Source organism: Corythoichthys intestinalis, chromosome 11 (genome assembly GCF_030265065.1).
Source record: "Corythoichthys intestinalis isolate RoL2023-P3 chromosome 11, ASM3026506v1, whole genome shotgun sequence".
NCBI classification, from domain to species: domain Eukaryota; kingdom Metazoa; phylum Chordata; class Actinopteri; order Syngnathiformes; family Syngnathidae; genus Corythoichthys; species Corythoichthys intestinalis.
Genome location: NC_080405.1, coordinates 53454112 through 53480899, shown reverse-complemented (window position 1 = coordinate 53480899; position 26788 = coordinate 53454112). Strand labels below are relative to the sequence as shown.

The window sequence follows — 26788 nt, the reverse complement described above, 5'->3', positions numbered from 1 at the left end:
TTTCTTAGGCAGTCTCAGTAAGGCACAAACTTGGGGGCCGTACCAGCTCGTCTTTGACAGCCTGCCACAGCAAACTGTAATTAACCTTAAATGGCAACTGAACAATGACACACCTGCCACTTTATATTTGCATGCATACCTCTGGCAGCAACATTTACACACCCAACAATAGTTGTTTCTCGGGGTGGGAACATAGGGGTACCTCACAATTAGATCCGATTTTCTCTCAATTCTATCTATAGGTTGTTTTTATCAGCTACAACTGTTAGCATCATATGAATATATTTCATGGGAGCAGTGAATGGAGTGATTTGAAGGTAGATAGCATGCAAATGTTTACTGTGGTAGGTTTATAGTTAAAATGATGTGGTTTAATATTTAATAAGGGAAACACTAAGAGGTCTGTGAATGTTGACTATGTTTTTATGCTATTCAACAGATACTTAATGTGTGTACATGTATACGTACACGCATGTGAGCCCAATAAAGTACTTGAGTTCATCTCCTGTGCTCTCTAACTGGAGCCCCCCCAAGCCAACTAGTCACAAGTAAAATCTTCTACACTTATTTTAATTACAAATGTTGAGTTTAATATTTTCTTGCACATTTTTATTGTTGTGCACTTTAAACTGGTTTGATAGTGTGAATAGATGTAACGTTCTTTCCAAATATTGTGTTTTGGTTGTTGGGTTATTATTATTAAATTATCCCAATGTATTTATTGTAAATGTATACATGTCACCTAGAGCAGGGCGGTAAACCGAAAATTTACCGTCACGGAAATTCTTCACGATGACCGACGTAATTTTGACCATGTCGGCAAATTCGGTAATTCAATAAAACAAGAATATATAGTCTTTTCATCCCGCTTTGATTCTGTGTTGTTCAGCTATGTTCATTCCCCTTTAAGAAAGCAGACAGTGTGCTTACGTATGGAGTCACGTGGTTTTCAAGAAGCCACACAGACAGACGCCCGGTAGGCTAACGCTAGTGGCTAACGCTACAAGTAAACGGGATGGAGTCGGGCTTAAGTTAGCTTCGCCAAACTTTCACCCGACATTAAGTAAACTCTTGGCGGGTTCCAGACAGGCTTTCACCCGCTGTCCTCCCTGGTTCTCATGATTTCAGGAGAGGATGCTTTTAGTGCTTTCTTCTGGTAGTCAAGCCACAGGCTAATGCTAGCAGAACATGAAAGAGTCGGATAGAGGCTCTAACCTTGTCGAAACGGCTGAAATTAATGAGTGGAGTGGGCACGGACTTCATGTAGCAATCATTATGTCACGTTATTTGGCATCTCTGTGTGATTTCTCTGAAAGCTTTCATGATGGTAAAGCACTCAGCCTAAAGTATAATCCAACAGTGAAGCCTATATATAATATGACAGTTTAATGGCCACAGCTATTTTTCTGTATGTGTTTGCTTTATTCTGCCATAATAAAACCTTAAATTTTTCATTGGCGTCAGAGCAATACAGCTTTAATCTGGTTGTGTCTGTGTGTGTGTGTGTGTGGGGGGGGGGCATGTATTAAAAAAAAAAAATTTTTTAAACTGAAACCTTGCCGTAAACACTTGTGTTGAATAATTATGCCACAGCAGCCATTAATTACCAATAAGTTGTCTGAAGTGTACTGTTAAAGCTGCAAGTCATTTGTGTTAGAATGACATGCTTGCACAGTTGTCATATTGATTTTTATAATGTTGTACATTTTTCAAGTCATACAAGCTGTTATAAATGTTCACACTAGAATTCTTATTGTTTACAAGATTGTTTTTAATACGTAATGTTTAGACTGCATGTGCAATTGTTAAATTGAAAGCTGGTGAATAAATTTAACGAGAAACGGTTCATTTGTTTTCCATGCATTGATTCAAATTTTCAAATTATATAACAGTCCGCTTGGGCGAATTTATCGTCATTTATCGTTATCGAGGTAAATCTGCTCAATTTATCGTGATACGTACTTAAGGCCGTATCGCCCAGCCCTAATGTCACCTTATAAAAGTACTTAATTTATACAGTACAGTAAATTGGGCTTGAAATTATTTAACTGGCTCATTTATTGTGGAATATAATATACACATTTAAATACGGATTGTCAAAAGTAAAATAATTCAGTATAAACTTAAAATACATTGTGTTTCAGTAGCTAGTTAAATAATTATAATGAGAATTGTATGATTTATGAAATAAAAATTGTATTCTTATATACACATTTATACATATATCATAACCATGCTTATTTTATTTTTTTATTTTTTTTTAACTAAAGTGCTGCGTTCGAGCGCTTTCAATGTTATTATCCGACATGCAAGCCATCGCCACCAAAGTGTTTGCACTGATGGGCATTCTCCATTCCAAACTGACCGATACCGGGACGGTAATACCTTGCGTCCGGTCGATAGCTTGTGCAGACGATCCTGTGGGGGAATGCTGAAGGTTTCCTGAGCCAGCGTTAGACAAAAAAAAGTGGAAAAAGAACAGGAGACAAGACTCAAGAGAGCAAAGCGGCACTGGAAAAGCAAGCTGTGATAGCACGGGAAGGGATCAATTTCACGTGGTTGATGAGTATATTGTGGAATTTATGTGAACCCATTTGCGTCCCACGAATAGAAGTGTCGTTTATATTATAAGGCTTTGGCGCCCCCTGGTCATCTTGACGTGGAATAGCATGCGAAGCATGATGAGAAGTGCTTTTGCAGACTCCCAAAGTTTCACTAAAAAAACTATATATACACTGGTCCTTCTCCAAAAATTTGCATATTGTGATTAAGTTAATTATTTTCTGTAATGTAGGCTACTGATAAACATTAGACATTTATATATTTTAGATTCATTTCACACAACTGAAGTAGTTCAAGCCTTTTATTTTTTAATACTGATTATTTTGGCAAAAAAAAAGTCAAGAAAAAACAAAAATCCCTATCTCAAAAAATTAGCATATCATGAAAAGGTACTCAAAAAAAGCTACTAACTTAATCATCTGAATCAACGAATTAACTCAAAACAACTGCGAAAGATTCCTGAGGCTTTTAAAAACTCCCAGTCTGGTTCATTACTCAAAACCGCAATCATGGGCAAAACTGTCGACCTGATTTATGTCCAGAAGGGCATCATTGACACCCTCAAGCAAGAGGCTAAGACACAAAGAAATTTCTGAGTGAATAGGCTGTTCCCAGAGTGGTGTATCAAGGCACCTCAGTGGGAAGGAAAATGTATGGCAGGAAACGCTGCACAACCAGAAGAGGTGACCGCACCCTGAGAAAGACTGAGGAGAAGGGCCGATTCCAGACCTTGGGGACCTGCAGAAACAGTGGACTGAGTCTGGAGTACAAACATCCAGAGCCACCGTGCACAGGCGTGTGCTGGAAATGGGCTACAGGTGCCGCATTCCCCAGGCCAAGCCACTTTTCAAGCTGAAACAGCGGCAGAAGCGCCTGACCTGGGCTACAGAGAAGCAGCACTGGACTGTTGCTAAGTGGTCCAAAGTACTTTTTTCAGATGAAAGCAAATTTTGCGTGTCATTCGGAAATCAAGGTGGAGGAAGACTGGGGAAAAGTAAATGCCAAAAGGCCTGAAGTCCAGTGTCAAGTACCCACAATCAGTGATGGTTTGGGATGCCATGTCAGCTGCTGGTGTTGGTCTACTGTTTTATCAAGGGCAGGGTCAATACAGCTAGCCATCAAGAGATTTTGGAGCACTTCATGCTTCCATCTGCTGAAAAGCTTTATGGAGATGAAGATTTCATTTTTCAGCACGACCTAAGTGCCAAAACCACTGGTAAATGGTTTGCTGACCATGGCATCACTGTGCTGAATTGGCCTGCCAACTTTCCTGACCTGAACCCCATAGAGCAGAGGTCACGGAACCGTGGACCTTGGTCCGGTTCCGGACCCCCAAGCCGTCTGGACTGGATTTCAAGCTGTCGCGAATTAATACACGTTGCAACAACAAAAATCATTTTTGTCTGCGGGTTTACAGAGCGGAGGTGGGCAACAAACAAAAACCTTAGCGGTGGCTCGCGTGAGCCAGCCAATGGGAGTGAAGCATTTGAAAGTTATTTTTAGAACAGCATGTCTCAGGGGCAGTTTACAAGTCGACTCTGCGACACAAAGACGCAATGACTGAGTAGCGGACTTGCCTCGCGTGCATATGGTGTCGGCGAAGACGGAAGGCGAAAACAAAAAATTCTGAATCCTGCCTCCAAAGTGGAAGAATCCGATTGCCAGGAATTGAGGGGGGCTTCCTCGGCATGCATATTAACCCTTGAGAGTCGAAGGACGCGCCGGCGCGTCCTCAGCGCACGTCGTCTTTGAAGCGCCCTCACGTTTTAATTACGTCACCCACATGCCGTTGGTTGGTCTCGTTTTAAAGTGCGGAAGTTGCGGTTTACTCTCGTTATTATTTGAAGTCAATCGACCAACTAAAACGTGAGATATTGTCATTTAAGTTTTATAGTTTTATTGTCCTCTCAAAAAAACATTAAAACGCTGCATGGATCATTTGTTTATGTCTATATTTCCATCATTTCTTGTCCTTTTTCAAAACGGAAGCTCCATGAAAAAAAACACAAATCAAACGAACCCTTTCGAAGTCACAGTGGAAGCACAAAATGCGTTTTTTAAATAAATATAACTGCCGTGCGAGGTTCCACCGAACGAGAGGGAGGAGTGTTCTGAAGCAGCGAGGTGGCGAGCGACGGCCGTGTGGCTCGAGCAGCGACTTTGTGTGACTTTGAGAATGAACGGAAAACTAAATTTAGTGCAGGCAATTGTGCTTTTTGATCAACTTGAGGAAGAGGATGGTCCAAATTCGTCATCATCGTCTTCTTCGGAAGAGTCCTCGAGTGAAGATAGTGACGGATTTGAACACGTGGGTGACGCCATCGACGAGCAGAGGTAAGCAAACTCACTTTTTTTTTTTTTGATGCTGAAAAAGTTTCTTTTGAAAGTTTCTTTTGATATTGCAAGACAAAGTTAATTTTGATGCAATATAAGTGTGTGTTTGTGTATATAATAATAAAATGTGCATATCAGATCAAAGTCGTACGTGCACTGTGTGTATCCAAGGCAGGAATTTATAATTGTGATGATCTTCTTTCTATATGAACATTAGGGATGTAGCACATATTCAGCTATGGTATTCTTTCTATTGTCATACATATAGATTTCCATTATTATTTATTGCTGTATATATTTTTATTTTATACTTTATTATTTTCATAAATACTGACTTTTTTCATGTACGTTTATAGTGACAATGAAAGTAAAGTGAAATGAAAATGGAAGGGGTGGAAAGAGGACCGACACCCCATGGAAGTGTGGGCTGTGTGATGTCGCCCTGTGTCGAATTCCAGGACGAAACAGCTTTTCGGAGTGGCATGCCTGAAAAAAATGTAACTTGTTTATTGTAAATATTTTTGAAAATACTTTTTTTCCCAATGTTGTATATATTTTTTTTCCCCCACAATCAGTCTTCTCAATTTGTCTATATAAATGTGTGTTCAAGAAGCTTGATTGTGTGTACATAGTTTTCATCAGGTGATGGGCCGCAATACCTAAACTCATAAAGAGATGGCCTCTAAACACTTTTTGTGTTAGATGGTATATATTTTTTCACTGTTCGGTCTGCTGTATATAACCTGTTTTGACTAGAGCATGTATAAAGGCAAAAAACGCCTATGGCTATACCTGTTGTTTATGTTGAATTGTCAAATATAAGACTATTTATTCTAAATTTTTTTGGTTGAATGTTCATCCTAACATGTTGAATAAATATTACAAGGTTTCAAAACTGTTCGTTACGCATGTTTGGTTGTCAATTGGACATCAATATTAAAAAATTTGACAAAACGATTTTGGAATTTTTGGTCTTTTTGGGCCCAAAATGATGATTTATAATTGGTCAGTGAATGAAACAACAGTTTGGACATGAAGTTCAAGGTGTCACAAAAAAAGGGATCAAACCAGGCCATCGTAAACAATTCTTTCTTTGAAATATAAAGGCAACTTCAAAGGCATGCAAAATCAGACAAAATAGGCCCAGACCTTAAAGGGTTAAAGGCTCCCGCGGCGCGAGACTGCGACGTTAACGTCAGCAGTCATACAGGTCACATTGGGCATGCGCAGCGGTGCTACTAAACATGAAAAACAGCAAATATGGTGGAATGTCGGCTTTAATTTACTGTTTTAATAATATTTTTAAATCAAATATGTTGAATGTTTCAATTTTTGTGCCTTTTTGAACAAAAGAAAAATGCCATTGCTTTGAGTGGGCGGGCATACTTTTTTCTGGGCTGACGGAGCTTGGTGGGGTCAAAGTGCATCATTCTCTGTCGCCCTGTAAATCTGCACTGCCCCCTAGGGCCTGGCATGAATACTACATCGTTTTCATGCGGAATTGCGACATTGTTCAAATGGAGACGCAAATGCAAATTTGAAATTTTTCGTATTCTCGGAGTCACCATGTAAACGGCCCCTCACACTCGCTTTCCAGACTCCGCAGTGTGACAGCCAAATACTGAGCCGAATGAAGTTGGAGGAAGATGCGAAAAAGGTACGGCAAATGGCGTGCTCAAAACTATGCAAGATTGATGCAGAAAACAGACTGTTTAAGGAGGAGTGGACCAACACATTTTTGTTCATTTTACCTGGCGGCTGCACAAGACCGCTATGAATCATCTGTTCAGAGATGGTAGCGCTTGTAAAGAGCAGCAATTTGAAAAGGCACTATGAGACGAAGCACGCAGCTTTTTCGCAAAGTTTCCCTATGAACTTTGCCGTCCGTTCTAAAAAAATAGCGGAATTAAGGGCTCAATATGATCGCACCTCAATGCTCATGGTTCATTCATTCACTGCACAGCAACGCGCAAATGAATGCTCCCTCAGAATAGCGTGGATATTGGGTCAAAACAAAAATCTTTCAGTAACGCACCGATTGTCAAAGATTGTATGAGTGCAGTTGCTGAAACTTTGCTTCATGGAAAGCAAAAAGAAGAGGTCTGTCAAAAAATAAAGCAAGTCCCCCTGTCAGCATCCACAATTAAAAAATTTTAAAAAAGTCTTGAACATGCTCTTATGTTGCTATTTAATGATTCAATTAAATCACTTTTTTAGTTTTATGCACCTTTTATACATTATTTACAATTTTTAATGTTGTAATTATCAGCATGGCCACGTAAAGATACATATATAGTTTTTTGAAAAAAAAGAAGCATTAAAAATATTTCCGGACCCGAGATTGTTGTTTTTTGTTTTTTTTTCGGACCCAGAGGATTTTTAATTCATGACCCCTGCCATAGAGAATCTGTGGGATATTGTGAAGAGGAAGTTGAGAGACACCATCCTGGGCCTCCATAACACCTCAGCAGTGCCACAGGCTGATTGCCTCCATGCCACGCCGCCTTGAAGCAGTCATTTCTGCAAAAGGATTCCCGACCAAGTATTGAGTGCATAGCTAATATAACTAATTGAAGGTTGACTTTTTTTGTATTAGTCGGATGAAATTTGCCAATTTTTTGAGATAGGGATTTTTGTTTTTTCTTGACTGTTTTGCCACAATCATCAATATTAAAACAATAAAAGGCTTGAACTACTTCAGTTGTGTGTAATGAATCTAGTATCAATCAGTACATTACAGAAAATAATGAACTTTATCACAATATGCTAATTTTTTTAGAAGGACTGCAGTTTGAAGTGTGCTGGGTATTTTGCAGACTATTTTTTTTTTTTTTACCTGTCCTCTCTTGCGTTTAAGGTGCGTTTAAGCCCCCCCCCCCCCAATTGAACACATCACACAGGAGCAAGGGTGCAGAGAGACCACGCTCTGGTTTTGCGAGCAGTCGCAGAGTTGTGGCTGAAATAAGCTTGACATCGTTACTTGGGATGTTACTATCGATGCTCAGTTGCGCTCTCACCATTTGGAAAATGACACATAGAAGCATATGGTGTGGCGCTGCGTATATTTCCTGGAAGTCGCAACCAGGAGTGCTTGTGCATGACAGTGGCGATCCTGGAAGTGGCGACAGTTTTAACAGGCAGAAATGTCATGGAAAAAACTGATCGCTCGCCTCTTTGACTGGTGGTACCACGCAGGTCACTTTTCGGGGTTTAATTTTCTTCTGCGCATTTTTATATTTTCATGTTCAGTCGGCATTGAGTTGGGAGGGGCCAGCCCCGCAGCTGGCTGATCGTAGACAACGCGGGAGATGCTAAATAGCCATACGTTAACATCAACTTCAATGTCTCTAGGTCATTACAAACAAGTGACAGCTGCATAACAAGTGGCCCACTTCAAGGGAACGAGTGGCACACATTCACTCGGTGTGAAATGTGATACGATGGCTCAAATAATTACCTGGTGGGCCGCCTGGTCCTGGGGCCGGTCCTGGTCCTGGTCCAGGTCCAGGCACAACACCCATGTTTGGAGGCTGCATCATCGGAGGCGCTCCATTGACGTGCATCCCAGCCTGATCACATAACAGCAGATATTGTCAAAATAAAAAAATATGTTTTGTAATAAATTAGATGAATATCTGATCGGTACTCTGTATCGGCAGATCCTCAAGATCAGCTTACGGACTCGGGTGTAAAATATGTTATCGGGATAACAGTAATCAGAGTACAGAAGCTTACCACAGGCTGCTGCTGAGGGGGCGCCATATTGGGCATGGCAGGCGGCGGATTGACTGGTGGGCCTCCTCCCCCTTGGCCGCTCGGAATTAGCGGCTGCGTGGTGGTTTGGCGGTGGAGCATTTTCTGTCAAAGTGGCACATTCGTTAAGCACTGCACACTGGAGTATTGAGCTCGGCAAGTTTTGAGGAGAAGCCGAAGGTGCGGCGTCTCTCACCAGCGCGATTTCCGGATCAACGATGCGCATGACCACCTGGGCCTGCAGCAGGGCGTAAGCCAACTGAGGGTTCTGCAGTAGCATGTTCCTTGCCTCCTGTGGACTGTTCTGAACACATAGCTACACACGAACAAAACAAATTTTTACAACAATGGAATTACCGTAGTTTTTGTATTATTAAATCACTACTTTTATCCGCTTTGATCCCTGCAGTTAGTTTAAAAAGAAACGTGACCAGGTTTATCTAGCAGATGGAGCAGTGTGTCAAATGCCTCGGAACATTCAGTTTAGGGTAGTGATTCCCAACCTAGGGGTCTAGACCCTCAAAGGGTGTCACCATAGATCCACGGGGGGTCGCAAAGCCCTCTGATTTTAAAGCAGCAGTAGTGCTCTGTGCTTGCAGTTATATAACCTTAAAGGGAACCTCTTAATAAGCCACAATTGTTCTCTTTTACTGAAATATGTTATTAGGAACACATACTGTATATTATTGCCATTGATTTAACAATCTAGAATATTTAGTATATGTTTTGACCTACAGAGGGCGCCATGTTTTACGGGTGCAATGCACGCTGGGGGGACATGACGCGGTTGGCCTGGACAGGGAAAATAGCGTTGCTAGCTAGCAAGCGAAGCTAGTATGACGACTGGCATGATTTTGTCATGTTCTGTTGCTGGTCAGATAATTTTGTTACAGAGATGTGGGATGAATTCCCAACGTTGTACCTGCATCCAATTCCAGCTTATCAGCAGTGTTTTTAAACCGATCCTAGGCGGCTTGCCGCGATGATTTGACCGTTTGTAGATCCCTTCGTTTTTAGTGGCATCATTGCCTCGTTTTTTTTCATTTGCCTGCCACTCTCCGCGGTTTACCCTCTAGGTTTTTTTTGTTTTTTTTTTATCCCGACCAACTGTACCAGACCCTTTTTGTGTCTCCCTTTTCGCAACCGTGTGTTTTTTTTGTGTGTGTGTTCAATAAACCCTTTTACGTAATCCCTATGTTCTTGTTGTCTGCTTGCTGTCTGAAGTGAGCCGTGTTTATTAATTCCGTGGTCAAGCCAGCCGCGCTTTCTTTTCAGTTGGGTTTCCCTTTCAGGTTTCACCGAAGACAGCGCATGTGGGTTGCAATTGCTTTATAAGGAAAATCATGACTAACGTTAGGGTTTAGGGGTTAGGATTAGGGCTCGAGACCTCCATCTAATTTTTTTGGGGGGGTGAAATTTCAACAATGCTGTCCTGCTAATCACTTTTCTGCTCGGGTTCAAATTGGAAGGGCAGAACCGATGACATGTTAATGTAGCTAAAGAGTGACACTGGAAGTACAGCAGCGTTGCCCAGTGACGTCACTACCCAAAGTGCATTGCGTCGTCAACAACAATGGCGCCCTACCAGTTAAAATAACTTTTTTAATTTTATAAAAACGAAAACATCAAGAGGGGTTTGAATATCAAATTATTATAACTCATACTAATATTTATCTTTTAAGAACTACAAGTATTTCTGTCTGTGGTTCACTTTAAATAAAACTAGGGGTGTTAAAAAATTTTTTTTAAAAATCGATTCTACGATATATCGTGATAATACACGTCACGCAACTCTCGTATCGATTCAAAATCCATCTGTATCGATCCTTACACGCGTGTTTTTGGTGGAGATAAACAATTCAGTGGCAGCACTATTACTCTTGTCCAGTAGTTGGCAGCGCGCAGCATTGCTTTGCAGTCTGCTGAAGTAACAACTTTAGACTAATCAGAGATTTGTGTACGTCGCCCTCTAGTGGTTGCTCGGATTAGTCTGATCGCAATAAGTGAATCGGGATATGAATCGTATTGTCAGATATGAATCAATACACACCCCAAAATAAAACCATCAGAAACCCTCACCAAGTTGCGGTTGTCCTTGTAGATGCTACAATGTGCTCATCTGTCAATGTTCTTTCAAAATTGTTGGAAACCAATTACTGCCATCGACAATTGTAAACAATAATCAATTCCAAGATGGCCGTATTCACGTATTGTCAATACTGATTGATGTAGAAAAAAAAAAAGAATACACTGAAAGAAGAAGAAACAGCCTACCTTCATCTGTTTCATAAGTTCAAACATCTGTTCAGGTGGTAGACTGGCAACAGCCCGGCTGATGGACTCGGGAGCCTCCTCTGGTGTCACGTTTTCCCCAAAGGGAGACTCAATAATAGGCGCTCCCGTTCCCAAACCTGCTCCCATACATTTCGATTCAATCACCCCATTTGCTCGATTGCTCACAGCAATTTCAATCACTTACTTTTAAGCTCTTCCTTGTTTTTCTCACTCGCCGCATTGTCGACACGCAGAGCGCGACCGTTGAACTCTCTGCCGTTGAGGTTCCGCATGGCGCTGAGCGCAGTCTCCTGGTCTTGATATTCACAGAAGCCATATCCTTTGGGTTTGCCTGTTTCTCTGTCATACACTAACCTGAAAGCACAAGCAGTCACATATTTTTTTGCATGTCACCTGGTGTTGTGGCATGTTTGAAGGTTTCAATTACTATTAATGAGAAATTTTTAATCCATCACTATTGGTTTTGTTGAATTGTTGCCGATTCGTGTCACCCGCCTGTGTATGTAAGTATTGTGTATATAAAACATATTGTAAATATTATAATTTTTTTTAATTGAAACTCATTCAATGCCATTGACAACCATCAAATCTAGAGTTGTCCGATATTAGCCTATAATATCGACCGAAAAAATCATTTCAAAATGGTATCATATAGTGATGCACGATAATACATTTTTCAACCCACATCGATAACCGATAATTTCCTGCCCCTTCCACCCGATAATGTCAAGCAGATAATTCTATTCAAATAAGTATGTAAAATGTCAAAGTATACAAAGATCAAATGTTACTGTGCAAAAATGTAATTTAGTGCTATTTTTTCCCCACATCAAATGTTAACAAGTAGTAAATTCCAACATCTAAACAATGGCAATGACAATGGTAAGCTTTTGGCAACAATTACTTAGAGAGTAAACACCCAAGTTGCACAAAAATGCCTTTAAAAGTAAGCCATTCCTAACATATATGACATTACTACACTGCAAAAACACCTCCTTAAAACTAGCAGAATTGGACAAAACTGTTGATTGCGCACATTTGGAGGCTAAATCAAGTATATAATTATCGGATTGCATTATCGGTTGAATTTCGTTTTATCTGGATTATCTGTGTGACGTCATAATTGCCATAATCGGACGATAATTATCGGTGACCGATATTATCGTGCATCAGTAGTATCATATAATATCGACATCGGTTTTGAAACAATATGCATTTTAACTACAAAGTGATTGTAGAATCTTTCTGCCTTTGTACTAGGCCTGAACGATATATCGTTTAAACATCGCCATCGCGATGTGCGCATGCGCAATAGTCCCATCGCAAGGACGTGCGATAGTTTTTTCATTTCATTTTTTTAAATCCACAAACGTTTGTTTTGAGGAAGGAGGGGGAAGGAGAGCGCACAGCTTGTCTTTCCCTCCAGCAAGTCATCGGCTCCTCCCCCTCCTCCTGCGACAGCGGAGTGGAGGGAGGAGGGGCCGAACAGCAGAGCGGAGGGAGGAGGGGCCGTTCTCAAAGTGAAAGCAACCAAGCAACACGTTAAAGTAAGACCGTCTCCAAAAGGAGTTTTGGAAGTATTTTGGCAAGAACAAGACTATAAGGGACAAAAAACAGCCCTGTCGACAGTGCCTCGCCGTGGTTGCCTCAACAAGAAGTAATCTGTCGAACACGTGGGACCATTTAAAACGCAGGTATCTATGCATTCCTGCTACGAGCTTCCCATCAGAGGCTTTTTAGTACAGGTGGGAACATTGTTACGTGCCAACGTTCTTGTCTCAAGCCTGCAATAGTGAATAAACTAGTAGTCTTGGCCAAAAACCTATGAGACCCAGTTGAGAATTGCTGAGCAAGGAAGGTGGACGATATGCAGACAAATACATAACACAGCTGCAGAAATGTCTTTTCTTTTTATTCATGTGACAGCTGTCAGGAAGGCAGGAAATTTGGGAGTTAAAATGGTTCTGTTATTCATCAGTTATTTGCAGTTAATCAGTTCAATTATTTACAAGTTCAATTGAGTTTCTGTTTCTTTTATATTTAAATTTATTGTAAATCGTATTTTTCAAATAACTATATATAGTACTGCTGCACATAAAGTTTTGACACTTAATATTTTTGTTTAAATATTTTTACAACTTTGTTGCCGTTTTGCAGTTTTATATTGTAATATTTTGTGTAAACAACTCAGGGGACTAATGCACTTGCACTTTTATTAGTCAGATTTAATATTTAAGTTCAAATATGTTGACAACTGTTGTTTTACTGAGGTTATTTATTTATTGTTATAGTTTGTGAACAACTCTTTTGTTTGTCATATTTAATATTTTTGTTCATATATGTTTACAGTACAACTTTGTTGTTATTTTACAGAAGTTTTTATTTATTGTTATATTTTGTCAAAAACATAGGGGACTAATGCACCTGCTCTTTTATTTATCATTTAATGTATTCGCTGCTGTTGAAGTGTAAAATATTGTGTTCAATAAATGATCTATTTTGTGCAGACATGGCTTCCTGAATCCCTTCATACAGCAATCTTCATCATTCACAAATGAAACAGTATTATATGAATACACTGTGGTCACAGTGTGTCATGTAAAGTATTTCCAAACAGCTATTCAAGTCATCTAGTGAAAATTTCTTTAAAAAAAGATATATATATATTTTTAATATCGCAATATAATATCGCAATATATTGCAAACCTAAAAAAAATCGCAACAATAGTTTTTTCCGATATTGTTCAGGCCTACTTTGTACAATGCTGGTCACTGCTTAGCACAGCAGGTAAGCCCATTGACCGAGCAGATGTCTCCCAACTAAAGGCCAAGTTATACTTCCGCGTCAGACCTGCACCGTCAAGGAAGACCCGAGTTATGACCCTACACCGTAACCTGACGCGCGCCTCTCGAATTTTCTAACCTTCGCGTCGCGTAGACGTGTATGACGTGGCGAAAACGGACTGTGATTGGTCCGCTCAGACTGTTGTTTCCGGTTTAGCGCGAAATCACCGCCATTGTAGAATAGAATCAAACATTATTTTCTACACGCAAAAATGGACCAAGCCGACGGGAGTATCATCAAAGAGCAAGTCTCGTCAAGACATTATTGTGATTGCCAAATGGCAAGGTCGGCGATTGGAAAAAAAAAAAAAAAAAATGGAAGAACCACCGAGATGTGTGTGTTCGGAATCAAGTGGCCACACGAAGCGGTGACTCAGTCGGCCGAAAACTACCAACTTTTTATCACTTTATGTCGTATTTTTGGTTGGTGCACTTCCTCATTTATTGTGTACATATGTTTGCTGTGAGTCTGTGACTTATTTACGTGTCACACTTCAAATATATGAAGAATAAAGCACAGATTTGGTGTCAACAGAGTTGTTTTGATCTTTAAATTTTAATAACAGACACGATACATCATCACTGATTGAGAGTGCCTCGGTGCTTTTTATGATAACGTTAAAATAAAGGCTCCCAACACAGTTTGGGAAGTTCCATAGATGCCAGAAATCTGCTATGGCTTCCCACTGGCTGGTTGTAGGACACGGCAAACAAATCGGGCTGGAGGGCTTTGCAGACCTTGAACGCAGTGCTCGACGCCAGTTTGAAGCTAGCCGTCACAGCTAGCTCTCTCCACCAGAGTCTAAAACTCTCTGTGCGGCATCAAAAGTCAGCCAGACCGCCTCGAAACCGTCTTCTGCGTCGCCTGCCCCTCAACATTTGTATGTTCAATATTTATTCAGTGTTGATGAGCAGAATATTTCCTTTCAAGAGTTCCATCTTGCATTGTTTATTTTTTTCTCCGACTAGCGGAAGTCAACAAGCATGCCCCAAAACCGTACAAACATAACGCCACATCCCTCTAGTGGCTTGGCGGTGAATTACAGAGCAACACGTTCCCTCACCGCAGAACTATTGAATGTCGAATGACGCCGTAGTCGCTGCGCAGTCACCGCAACACGGGAGTATAACTCAGGCTTAAGGCTACGTTCATACTACAGGTCTTAATGCACAAATTAGTAATGCACGATAATACATTTTTCAACCGATACCGATAATTTCCTCCTCGTTCCAACCGATAACCGATAATGTCAAGCAGATAATTCTATTAAAAATTTTTAAAGTATAGACAAGAGAAAATATTACTGTGCAAAAATATAATTTACTGCTCTTTTTTTTCAACATCAAATGTGAACAAGTAGTAAATTCCACCATCTAAATAATGACATTGTCTGACATTGTGTAATGGTACACTTTTGGCAACAATTACTTACAGAGTAAATACTGAAGTATGTGGGATTAACTCCAGAAATTGTTGTTTATATGACAAACATGACGTGCTTTTATTTTGAAATGTTCACCGGAAGTACGTTCGCTAAACCGCTAACCGAAAGCTTTACACTCAGTAAAAAAAACATTCTTCGTCATTGCTTGCGGTGTCACTAATAGATTTTTTTTTTTCGTTAGCAAATGCTGTTAACCAGCTGTTGAGTGTTATTGTATGACTGATTGGAACTGTACTGCATTGTTTCGCCACAGGGTGTGCTGCCGTGTATTTTATGTTTGGTGTGAAGAAGAAGAAAGTTAAAAGAGGCATTAGCGGCCTGTTCTCAACTTCTCCCTCACTGCACTTTGGCTCTCATGGAGAGCACGTTCGCTCATGTATCAGAAATAAACGATAGCCGCCATGCAAAGTAGCAAGTGAGCTGTAAAAATAGCGAGCTTAGTGGCGTGAAAAACGCGGGGGAGCTAAGTGAAGCTAACGAACAGCTAAGCGGAGCCAAGCTAAGCTAAACGGCGCTAAATGAAGCCAAGCAACGGATACTAAGTCCGTCGTCATGGAACAGTCCATTGTAGTGGGTGTATGTGTGGGGGATAGATAATATAAAGGCAGCATTCAAATGGCTTTCTTTTTTGTTTTGTTATTTGTTTGTTTGGTGTACTGACATAATTATACATGAAGAATAGCTGGGGGTGCTGCTGGCTCCGGTGGCCCAAGCCCTTGCTCGTTGGGGGCCCACTACCAGTTGGGGGCCTAAGGCGATCGCCTACTTCGCCTGAATAGTAGATCCACCTATGGCTATAAATTGTCAGTGTGAGAAAAGAATGAATGAATGATACTCACCTGAAGCTAACAACAAGTCCGACTTCTGAGAAGATGTCTTTTAACTGTTCTTCGCTTGCTTCGTAAGGAATATTACCCACTAAAAGATATAAATGAATGTTAGTACTTTGACAGCACATGACCATATTTCGTATTTTGAAAAAAGTTGGGCTTCCTTCCTGGCTTTTAGAGTAGCTAACACGAGCGTGTTAGCTGCCCAGCTAATAAGAATCGCTCACGATCGTAACGATATGCATAGTAGAGCATTTGCAAACCACAAAAACACCGAGATGTGACACTTACCAAACACCGAACGTAATGAGCGGTCGACAGCCGGGTCTCTATTGGCAGCTGCTGCGGCGGCAGCGGCGGCGGCGGCAGCTGCAGCAATAGCGGAATTCGCCATTTTGGTGGGGAAGATAGTGACTGTCGCAACCGGAAGTAGCAAGGGGGAAAATATCTGATTTCCGTTTTTTATTTTCTGCTTTTTAAAAAAAAAAAAAAATTATTGAACAATACAACAACAATTCACACATAAAAGACGTATAACAAAAACAAGAACAAAAAAAACTACAAATATTAACACAAAATAATGATGATACAAAGTACAATATGCCAGAGTACAAAAACGAAACAAAAACATTAAACTTGAAACACAAATACAATGTTTTAAGAGCATTTGGATTTTAAAAAAAAAATATTTTGATATAGCTTTATATATGAATCCATTTTAAAGGCAATAAACTGAGGTTCCGATTTGGATTATTTATTTATTTGTTTATTTGTTTATTTATTTATTTACAGTGGGGAGAACAAGTATTTGATACACTGCCGATTTTGCTGGTTTTCCACTGGCAAAGCATGTACAGGTCTGTAATTTGTATCATAAGTTCTCTTCAACTGTGAGGGACGGAATCTAATACAAAAAAACAGAAAATCACGGTGTATGATTTTTAAATAATAAATTTGCATTTAACTGCATGAAATAAGTATTTGATACATTACCAACTAGTAAATATTTCAGCTCTCAGTTCTTTTTTAAGAACCCCTCCTGTTCTCCATTCATTACCTGAAGTAACTGCACCTGTTTGAACTTGTTACCTGTATAAAAGACACCTGTTCACATGCTCAAACAAACAAACTCCAACCTCCCCACAATGGCCAAGACCAAAGAGCTATGTAAGGACATCCTGGATAAACTAATAGACCTGCACAAGGCTGGGCTACAGGAAAATAAGCAAGCAGCTTGGTGAGAAGGTTACAACTGTTGGAGCAATTATTAGAAAATGGAAGAAGTTCAAGTTGACGGTCAATCTGCCTCGTTCTAGGGCTCCATGCAAGATCTCACCTCATGGGGCATCACTGATCATGAGGAAGGTGAGGGATCAGCCCAGAACTACACGACAGGACCTGGTCAATGACCTGAAGAGAGCTGGAACCACACTCTCAAAGAAAACCATCAGAAACATTACGCCGTCATGGATTAAAATCCTACAGCGGTCCCGCTGCTGAAGCCAGTGCATGTCCAGACACGTCTGAAGTTTGCCACTGACCATCTGGATGATCCAGAGGAGCAATGGGAGAAGGTCATGTGGTCGGATGAGACCAAAATGGAACTTTTTGGTCTAAACTTGGCTCGTCGTGTTTGGAGGAAAAAGAAGGATGAGTACAACCCCAAGAACACCATCCCAACTGTGAAACATGGAGGAGGAAACATCATTTTTTGGGGCTGCTTCTCTGCCAAGGGTACAGGACGACTGCACCGTATTGAGGGGAGGATGGATGGGGCTATGTATCGCCAGATCTTGGCTGACAACCTCCTTCCTTCAGTGAGAGCCCTGAAGATGGGTCGTGACTGGGTCTTCCAGCATGACAACGACCCAAAGCACACAGCCAAGGCAACTAAAGAGTGGCTCCGTAAGAAGCATCTTAAGATTTTTTTCTGAATTTTTGTATTAGATTCCGTCCCTCACAGTTGAAGAGAACTTATGATACAAATTACAGACCTCTACATGGCTTGCAAGTGGGAAAACCAGCAAAATCGGCAGTGTATCAAATACTTGTTCTCCCCACTGTATTTGTTTGTTTATTTATATTTTTTGAGGGTTGGGTGGGGTAAAACCTCCTCAAACCACTGAAATGCAAAAACTGCTTTTGGCACACTTATTCCCATAATACATAACAAACTGATTTTCATTCAATGATTTGCAAAATAAAAGTTAAGAAAAAACAGCAGTTACCCAAACCTCTATCTCGTAATTTTTATTTTCTCTCATTTCCTCACGTCTAAATGAAAAATCTCAATTTTAACTACCGTAATTTTCGCACTACAAGGCGCACCTGACGATAAGCCGCCACCCACCAAATTCAACACGATAACGGCATTTGTTCATAGATAAGCCGCGCTGGACTATAAGCCGCAGCTGTCCTCACTGTATTATGAGATATTTACTAAAGATGCACCGATACCGAAATCAGTATCGGCAGAGGGGCCCGATCCAGCCCAAAATGGTGGTATCGGTATCGGTGAGTACCAACAAAGAGGGCGCCGATACCATTTGCCATTCCAGTATTATACACTTGACCACTGCCTTTTTTTTTTTCCTGACGCTCACTACAGTCTTCGTTGTGTGATGACACGTGATCACTTTGCATGCCAAGCAGCTATGGCTATTCGCCTGCTCCAGAACAATGACAGCAGTCCAATAGCCGCTCTTAACCAATGCCCGTGCAGCTTTTTCATATGTAGGAAAAACAAACTACGAAAGGAAAATGTCGGCGGTCTGGACATATTTCAGTTTATAATCTCCGTCGAGTACAATAACTGCATGCAAGATTTGTGGCCAGAAAGTTTTGCGAGGTGGAGTTAAATTGGCCAGTTTCAATACCTCGAACCTGATAAAACATTCGAAGACGAAACGTGAACGAACACAGGGTTTGAGGCTACAACAGCAGCAACTGTTACCAAGTGAAAGGTCAGCTGACTTCGTCTACTTTACTTTTATTGTAGTGAAAGAAATGCCGCAGTAATTTGAGACCTGTTTCAAAGGTAGGGTTGCCACATTTAAGAAATAGAAATAAGGGACGCCCCCCATCGCACCCAAAGCTGTACAGGCGACGAAAAAAAAGGGACATCCCCAAAACTCCTAAAATGCATAGAAATGTATCTATTTATATATACTCCGTATTGGTTCAATACGGAACGCAACTTTTAATTTCCAATTCGGAACGATTCCTTGTTTTAAAGGACGGGTGGCAAGCCTCTTCAAAAGTGCTGTAGAAGAAAGCAAACTAAGCTAAGCGGCTAAGTGTGTGTTGCTGCTGGTGCACAGAGAGGGAGGCTAATAGAGAGACAGGATGCCGTGGTCAATTATTATTACTTACAATTTTATGAAAGTTGCACTGTTTGGCCTTTGAGAGCCACAATTCAGGGTTTAAAAAAGTTTATTTATTTTATTTTCACTTTCTTACAGTTGGGCTAGTATTATACATGTTTTAATTTCACGAATTTAGCACTATTTTGGCCTTTGAGGGCCAAAGGTTTATTTAACTATTGTCACCTATACCAGGTATGCAACAAAAAGTTCTACTGGATTCACTTTGTAAACATATATACAGTATATTTCAATCAAAGTGGTATCATTATGGAATCGGTATCGGCCTAGGCCTATACTGCACAGCAGGGTATCGGTATCTGGGCCAAAAAATGGTATCGGTGCAACACTAATATTTACACCTAGAGATATCAACCAGTAACACTTTATTTGACAGCGGTATCATAAGACCAAATGAACCACCATGAAGCTTTGAACCAATTTGCTCCAAAGCTTCATTCCTTCAAGAAGCTTAAATTTGGCCATCACTGTTCTCTCGGGGAGACAGTCAACCTTTGCTGTCACCTGCTGTCAACACTGTTATCGTCCAACATGCCTCCTAGCATGTATTGCAGCTCTATAGAAGGAAATTACAAATCAAAATTCATGTTCTGTCCGAATTATTTCTTCAGTTACTGTTCTAGTTGTTTCATTCATTGCTAGTTATGGAATTTGGTAACACTTTATTTGACAGTGGTGCCATAAGACAGACAGATGTAAAAGATCTGAACTGGAAATATATGGAGTTAGTGACATAATTTGCTGCATGACACTTGAAGCAGAAATGTGAAGTAATTTCATAACATGCCAAATAGGGTCACAATTAAAGTAATTAGACATTTTCCAACAAATAAAGCATGAAAAAATCATTTATATGTTGTATATTTGACAAAATAATCACGTTTCCGAAGTTCGAGTCTGAAAGGAGACGAACCCGGAAGTGATACGTCACACCGAGAACAGCGATGGCAGCGCTCCATACATACGGAGCCCTTCAAACAATGATTCAAACAGCGATATAAGCGATCGATCGAGCGCAAGGGAGGAGATCCTAGTTTTTGAAGAGTTGGAGGAAGAAGAAGAGGTTGGAATTTTATGTTGGACCTAACATGTATTGGCCAGATGCTAATCAGGATGCAAACAATGTGCCTAGACTACCTGACATGGAATGGAGACAAGACCCATCGAGATTACAAGATTGATAAGATATAGGCTGTTATTATTTTCATGATTTGAAGATGCGGGCATCTGCACATTTGATGTTTTTGTCTATCTGATGACATTGTTTAAAAAAAATAATAATCAGACTGCATGTTCATTTTGGCAGATCCGGCAGCTCTCGTGCATATAAAATAATAATACAAAAACGTTGGGGGGAAAGAAGGAGATGAGTCATTGATGGCTTTCTCCACTTTATTGTGGCAACAATAAGAAAACAAAATAATAGCGGACCACCTTCACATTCGACCGCAAAGTTTTGCTTCTCGCTCATCTCCGCCTCGTCTCGTACTACCAGCTACTACTACTTCCAGTCCCAGCGTCTCTTAAACGGATCGTGCATAGTATCTTGTTATGTTATGAGCTTTTTGTTGACAAAGGTATCGAACACACGACGTGCTGACAACTTTGTTTCTTTATTAACACATGGAGCTAACAGTACAAACACAGCTTGGGGCTCTCAGCAGGAAGTGGCGTCTAACGGCGTGAGGAAATGTAGTTTTTTCACACAAGCCTACAGATTACAAAGCACCACTTCAGTGTTGTCCCGAGACTACATTTCCCATGATTCACTGCATGACTTGAGCCGCTCGCTGATTCGCTGCGAGATTGACTCAATACCAACACGCTAGTTGTCACCTGTCAGCGGCTCTCGTAATACATAAACTAGAAGTCATAAGCATTCAGTAATGCCCATGATAGTGTCATGTCATAATTATGACGGTCTTATGATAGTCTTATCACGCCTCTGTCAAATAAACTGTGACCTATTAACCCAAATAAATAAACAAATAAGCCGTACTGGACTATAAGACGAAGGATTCAAAATGAAGGAAAAAAGTAGAGGCTTATAGACCCTACTCAAATGACGTCAAAACCAGGCCTCCGCGCCATATTGTCCGTCTACTCGTCGTGTTGACGCATTACCGCTACGTAAATTCCTCCTATTATGGCGTGTTTTTCTGCTCGTTAACATTAATAATCAAAATGGTGAAGGCGTGTGTGGGGGTTGGTTGCAATAACAGAGAAGATAGACGGAGAAACTTGAAGTTCTACCGTATTCCGAGAGACCAGGAGAAGAGAGCGAGATGGACTGCTGCAATTCGACGAGAAAACTGGGCTCCAAACGATTACCACGGATTATGTAGTAGTCATTTTATATCTGGTAAGATGCATTTAATATATATTTAGAGGGTTTTGGGCTGACAACCACAATTAAGATCAAACATACAGTTTCAAATTCAAGATGCTTATTTCTTCCACCATCATTACATTTTGAATAATATTTAGCTGGTACCAAGTGAAAGAAGCTGGCCTCGTCTACGGATCATCAGTTAAATAGGTGTGTCCAAACCGTTTGCAAAGGGGGCCAGATTTGGTGTGGTAAAAATGCGGGGGCTACCTTGGCTGATTTACATAGAACAATATATTTTTAAAAAAATTTAGCAAGCCCTTCTGTGTGTCACATTTGCTTTATTTTTTTTAATACATAATTTCAACAGTCTCGTCTTTGTGGCATTCTCTTTCGACACTCGGGCTCTTGCGAAATACTGCTGCTGTGAAATTAAACTAGCTTCAAGTTGCTATAATTTCTCGCTGCGCATCTTCCCTGTAATGTTGTACATGTCAGCGTGTCTTGTTTGGTAATATCGCGTCACATCGAACTCTTTGAAAACAGCGACCGTCTCTTTGCCAAAGAGGCAGACACAGTTGTTGCGTGTTTTATTGAAGAAATAGTCCAATATCCGCCTATCCTTGAAGCGTCGGCCATCGCAGTCAACTTTTTTTTTTATTGATTGTCGCCATTTAAAAAAATTGGAAGTAAAGGGTCACGCGGGGTAATGTTGCTTAGAGTGCTGCTCTTAAAGTTTTTCAAACTTTCGTGAGAATAGGCTGATTTTGTGTGGACAAGATAGTTGTAGATACAGTGCCTTGCAAAAGTATTCGGCCCCCTTGAACCTTGCAACCTTTCGCCACATTTCAGGCTTCAAACATAAAGATATAAAATTTTAATTTTTTTGTCAAGAATCAACAACAAGTGGGACACAATCGTGAAGTGGAACAACATTTATTGGATAATTTAAACTTTTTTAACAAATAAAAAACTGAAAAGTGGGGCGTGCAATATTATTCGGCCCCCTTGCGTTAATACTTTGTAGCGCCACCTTTTGCTCCAATTACAGCTGCAAGTCGCTTGGGGTATGTTTCTATCAGTTTTGCACATGGAGAGACTGACATTCTTGGCCATTCTTCCTTGCAAAACAGCTCGAGCTCAGTGAGGTTGGATGGAGAGTGTTTGTGAACAGCAGTCTTCAGCTCTTTCCACAGATTCTCCATTGGATTCAGGTCTGGACTTTGACTTGGCCATTCTAACACCTGGATACGTTTATTTTTGAAGCATTCCATTGTAGATTTGGCTTTATGTTTTGGATCATTGTCATGTTGGAAGATAAATCTCCGACCCAGTCTCAGGTCTTGTGCAGATACCAACAGGTTTTCTTTCAGAATGTTCCTGTATTTGGCTGCATCCATCTTCCCGTCAATTTTAACCATCTTCCCTGTCCCTGCTGAAGAAAAGCAGGCCCAAACCATGATGCTGCCACCACCATGTTTGACAGTGGGGATGGTGTGTTCAGGGTGATGAGCTGTGTTGCTTTTACGCCAAACATCGTTTTGCATTGTGGCCAAAAAGTTCAATTTTGGTTTCATCTGACCAGAGCACCTTCTTCCACATGTTTGGTGTGTCTCCCAGGTGGCTTGTGGCAAACTTTAAACGAAACTTTTTATGGATATCTTTGAGAAATGGCTTTCTTCTTGGCACTCTTCCATAAAGGCCAGATTTGTGCAGTGTACGACTGATTGTTGTCCTATGGACAGACTCTCCCACCTCAGCTGTAGATCTCTGCAGTTCATCCAGAGTGATCATCCTCCTTGTCTGAGAAGAAAGTTTGGAAGGACGGCCGGGTTTTGGTAGATTTGCAGTGGTCTGATGCTCCTTCCATTTCAATATGATGGCTTGCACAGTGCTCCTTGAGATGTTTAAAGCTTGGGAAATCTTTTTGTATCCAAATCCGGCTTTAAACTTCTCCACAACAGTATCTCGGACCTGCCTGGTGTGTTCCTTGGTTTTCATAATGCTCTCTGCACTTTAAACAGAACCCTGAGACTATCACAGAGCAGGTGCATTTATACGGAGACTTGATTACACACAGGTGGATTCTATTTATCATCATCGGTCATTTAGGACAACATTGGATCATTCAGAGATCCTCACTGAACTTCTGGAGTGAGTTTGCTGCACTGAAAGTATAGGGGCCGAATAATATTGCACGCCCCACTTTTCAGTTTTTTATTTGTTAAAAAAGTTTAAATTATCCAATAAATGTTGTTCCACTTCACGATTGTGTCCCACTTGTTGTTGATTCTTGACAACAAAATTTAAATTTCATATCTTTATGTTTGAAACCTGAAATGTGGCGAAAGGTTGCAAGATTCAAGGGGGCCGAATACTTTTGCAAGGCACTGTATCAGGGTAGCAGATGTCAGGCAGAGAGGGCGAAGACAGCGGGTGGAAAAATATCGATTTAGGCATCAAATATGGATCTGGCGAATGGGTAGACTGAAGTTTTCCACATAACGCCTTTTATGCAACGCATCCAATGAGTTTACAACGTCTGAAAGCACCGGGGCTTCCATGAATTACACTATAAATTGCACGACAAATTGAAACGATTGAGAATACGGATAAACAAAGACGGACAATATGGCGGCCGGATACAGCGACACGACATTCTGTGACGTTGGTGAGTAGGGTCTATAGTCCGAATATACACTACATCCAAATTTCCCATTCATTTTCAATGCCAAGAAAATATAGGTCCCTGCGATTTTTGACCATTTACCATTACGGCCCATTGACATTCAACTGGCGCCCAAGTAAGTCGATGCCATTGACAGCCAAGTTCCATATTCATTTTCAATGGCAGAAAAACCTGTGCGGTTTTGATTTTTTACCGAAAACATACCATTACAGCCCATTGACATTCGACTGGCGACCAAGTAAGTCGATTCCATTGACAGCCATGCAACAGGAAGTGTCCCAGAAATGTCCCCAAATAAACAGGAAATGACCTGATATCAACAGGACGTGTCCCCCAAATATCCTCACATCAAAAAAGTGACCTGATAGATCTGTATCTACTACAGCAAAGCCCCATCGTAATTTCTCCAGAAATATAGCATAACATATATATAATTTACACAGTGGTGCAAGAATTGACATTATTTGGATTTTCAGGAATGAAAATACTTCTATTTGAATATTGTCAGGAAAAACAACACAATCCTATTAATTTTCCGTTTCGGTCTCACATTACACGTTGAGCTATTGAACTTTACAAATTACAGCAGAACTTGTAAAGTCGAGTACCCCTTGAGGTTTCAGAATTTGCAATACTCTCAGATAAAATACACCTCAAAAGTCTCAGAAAACCCGTGAACTTGGATATCGACGAACCTCGCGAGACCTCGGTCAAACAAGCATCAAAGGATCGACTCCGTGCGTGCGCTCTGCTTTTTCTGGGGCTTCTTCACTGCAATAGAAGCAGCAGCCTCAACGAGAGGAGAAGAACGTGAAAAAAAAAGTAAACATTTTTGTGTGAGGGGTAAGAACCTTTGAGTAGCTCACGATACGATTTGCAAAACAGGCTCACGATAACAATGATCTCACGATATCAATTTTGGGGGCATTTCAGATCACTTGCTAGTGATTCTTTGTCACTTTCTGTTGATTTTAGGACATTTCTGTGTCACTTCCTGCTGATTTTTGAAGGAATCTGACCTTCTAGCCGGACCGCCAGAATTGTGCCAGCCGAACTGCCGGACCCGCGCCTGGGGCAGCTCCAACGGCCCGGGCTGGCGAGACTCCAGCAATCCGGCCAGAAGGGCCAAGCTCTACGCGTTCGCCTAAGTTTCCTATGAAACACCTAGAACCCCTAAGGTCGTCTGGAACCGGTCTCCTGCATGTTCCAAGAACAACAACCAAGCAGGGTGAGGCAGCATTTAGTTATTATGCTCCTCAGCTGTGGAACAAGTTACCTCAAGGTCTGAAGTATGCTCAAACTTTTAGCTCCTTTAAATCAGGGCTAAAAACGCTTTTGTTTAGCACTGCATATCCACAACCGTCTATATATTTCAATCTATTTCTTCCTATTCCTCTTGTGCTTATCTCCATTGCTGATTTCAATTATTATTAGTAGTAGTATTTGTTTTATTTATTTATTTATTTAATTTTATTCTCTTCGTGATTAAATGCGATTTTTATGTATAATTTTTAGGGCGCTCAAAATTATCGTGTTAACGGGCGGTATTTTTTTTTTTAATTAATCACGTTCAAATATTTGACGCAATTAACGCACATGCCCCGCTCAGACAAATTTAAATGACAGTACAGTGAAATGCCCACATGTTAATTGTGTTTTATGGAGTTTTGCCACCCTCTGCTGGCGCTTGGGTGCGACTTATTTTATAGGCTTCAGCACCCATGAGCATTGTGTAAGTAATTATTGACATCAACAATGGGGGGCTCCTAGTTGGTTGAACTTCCCATCATGCATTTGGGCATGGCTACAGTATCATTTACTGAAAGCTCAACAAATACACTAGATGGCAGTATTTAGTCACAATATACAAAGTCACATTTATCCTTTAAGAATTACAAGTCTTTCTATCCGTGGATCCCTCTCACAGAAAGAATGTTAATAATGTAAATGCCATCTTGAGGATTTATTGTCATAATAAACAAATACAGTACTTATGTACTGTATGTTGAATGTATATATTTGTCTGAGTTTTGTTCATTTTATTCTTAATGCATTGCCAAAATGTATATGATCGGGAAAAATTATTGGGAATGATTGGAATTGAATCGGGAGCAAAAAAAAAAAAAAAAAAAGCAATCGGATCAGGAAATATCGGGATCGGCAGATACTCAAACCAAAACGATCGGGATCGGATCGGGAGCAAAAAAACATGATCGGAACAACCCTATTAATAATAATATTTTTGGCTCCTGATACTGATTCCGACTGTGTGATATCGGCGATGCTAAACCTTTACCCTTATCACCATGCGTGGAGATTAAAGG

At 40.6% G+C, this 26788-nt stretch overlaps 1 protein-coding gene across 2 annotated transcripts in view; it reads right to left on the bottom strand.

Annotated features, from left to right (window-relative positions):
- cstf2 (cleavage stimulation factor, 3' pre-RNA, subunit 2) overlaps positions 1–16506 on the bottom strand; it is a 31646-nt gene extending 15140 nt beyond the window's left edge. The window contains exons 1-8 of one of the 2 annotated variants that reach the window (XM_057850316.1): positions 16355–16506; positions 16073–16151; positions 11129–11298; positions 10924–11060; positions 8846–8965; positions 8632–8754; positions 8354–8465; positions 2386–2442 (exon numbers count right to left, since the gene is read on the bottom strand). In XM_057850316.1, coding sequence (XP_057706299.1) covers positions 2386–2442; positions 8354–8465; positions 8632–8754; positions 8846–8965; positions 10924–11060; positions 11129–11298; positions 16073–16151; positions 16355–16457 — 901 coding nt within the window. In that variant the 5' untranslated portion in view covers positions 16458–16506. The remainder of the gene's footprint in view (positions 1–2385; positions 2443–8353; positions 8466–8631; positions 8755–8845; positions 8966–10923; positions 11061–11128; positions 11299–16072; positions 16152–16354) is intronic. The other variant, XM_057850317.1, reaches the window with a different exon arrangement.
- Positions 16507–26788: the final 10282 nt, after the last annotated feature.